This window comes from Homalodisca vitripennis, unplaced genomic scaffold (genome assembly GCF_021130785.1).
Source record: "Homalodisca vitripennis isolate AUS2020 unplaced genomic scaffold, UT_GWSS_2.1 ScUCBcl_13170;HRSCAF=23273, whole genome shotgun sequence".
In the NCBI taxonomy this organism is placed as follows: Eukaryota; Metazoa; Arthropoda; class Insecta; order Hemiptera; family Cicadellidae; genus Homalodisca; species Homalodisca vitripennis.
In genome coordinates, this window is record NW_025789294.1 from 5,759 (window position 1) to 7,433 (window position 1,675).

At 57.0% G+C, this 1,675-nt stretch overlaps 1 protein-coding gene across 1 annotated transcript; it reads right to left on the minus strand.

Moving 5' to 3' along the window:
* Window positions 1-261: 261 nt before the first annotated feature.
* Window positions 262-1,284, minus strand: LOC124375094 (pollen-specific leucine-rich repeat extensin-like protein 3). The gene is made up of 2 exons (XM_046833211.1): window positions 1,198-1,284; window positions 262-819 (listed from the first exon to the last, which is right to left on the minus strand). The coding sequence occupies exons 1-2, from the start codon at window positions 1,282-1,284 to the stop codon at window positions 262-264; spliced, it is 645 nt and encodes a 214-aa protein (XP_046689167.1).
* Between the last annotated feature and the right edge of the window lie 391 nt (window positions 1,285-1,675).

Consider the following 1,675-nt stretch of genomic DNA (forward strand, 5'->3'; position numbering starts at 1 on the left):
TGTGGGGACCGTGGTGGTTGGTATCGGCGTCATTGGATGGGGGGATGTGGTGTGGTCCGGGTGTGTGGGAGTTTGGACCGGGTGTTTGGCGGGGACCGTGGCTGGGTGGTGGGTTTGGTTCGGCGGTGCTACCCCACCACCTACACTATATATATGGGGGGGACACGGGGAGCCGTGGATTGTGAGTGGGATGTGGTGGGTGTGTCGGTGGTGGGTGGGAGTTTGGAAGTGGGACACCGGTGGGTGGGTGTGTTGCTGTGTTTAGTTGGTTTGGTTAGGGGGGTGGACGACGGTGTGAGATGGGACGTTGAGGTTGGGGCTAGGTAGGATAGGGGTTGGGTTGGTGGAGTTTGGGATGGGTTGTGGGACCGCGGGGGTGGGTGGACTAGGTGGTCCGGTGTGGAGTGTGGATATGTGGACCGGGTGATTTGTTTGGTCGTGTGTGGGGTTGTGTGGGACCGGGATGTGTTGTGGGGGTATGGGACGGTGGAGTAGTGTGGGGACAAGGGATGTGGTGGGGACGGGGTGGGTCTGGTGGGATGTGTTGAGCGGGGGGGGGTCGGAATGGACGGCTAGGTTGTGGTTGATGGACTGCGTGGCTGGGGTTGCGTTGGGTACCGGTGAATTGATGGGGGGGGATCGGATGGTCTTGGGGGGGGGGAGCGGGGAGGTCTGGTTGGGAGTATGATGCGGGTGTGGGCTGGTTGGTTTCCGTTGGACCGGTGGATGGTTGGGGGAGGTGGTTGGAGGACCCCGTGCGGTGTTGGTTGTGTGGGGGGATTGGGCTGTGAGGATGGTGGGAAGAGGACCGGGTTGATGCTAACCCCAAACATCACTTCCCCTCTGGACATCTTGAGGGAGTGCTAATCGATGCTGCCGATAGGGCTTATAGCCGAGGAGCGTCGACTTTTTCCCGACGAGGGCGTCTCAAGGGGTGGTGATGGCAGGGAATCTAATTCCAGCTCTGATTGGGCCGATTTTCGGTTAGTATATTGGGCATTCATTTTTTTTTTTTTTCATATTATATTGCTGGTGTTTCGCTCTGTTTACAGAATCAAAAAATGGATATTTGTGTTGAAGTCTGAGTACTTCTTGGGGACTTCCGACGGCAACCCCTCGAACAGGAGGGACGTAGTCCTCTCGAGGGATCTCTCCTCAGTTTTCTATCGGATGAAGGTTAGAATCAGTCTACTACACCAACAGTCTCGCCCTCAGTAGATGGCTCCTGTCCACGCTGGGTTTCTCCCCCGACCCCCACCTCACAGGAAAGTCCCTCATATCCATGGAAGTAGAAGTGGCTGCCGGCTCGGCCACCCCTCCTCTCACCATCTGCAGTTAGTGCGTTTCATTCCTTTACATTATCAATGGGCCCAACTACGTAGTGTTTCATCTGTTTAATTCGTTACTCTATGTTTTACAGAGGACTTAGCTCCCCAATGGGAGGCAATAATGCGGGGCGGGTTTTGTCAAGGGTCCCTGAGTATAGTCGCTCAGGTGTCAGGGCCAAATCAGTGAGGGGGCCGTCTACGGACAACCGAACGGCTGGGATGGTGCTGGTAGACCCGAGGGAGGAGGAGTTCCAGTAGCCGCCCGCGCTCCAGCGCTTGGGAGGAAAACCGCCGGGGAACGCGTTTTGTGGATGGTTTTGCGGAGACCCGGGGAGGAGTTCCGTTGC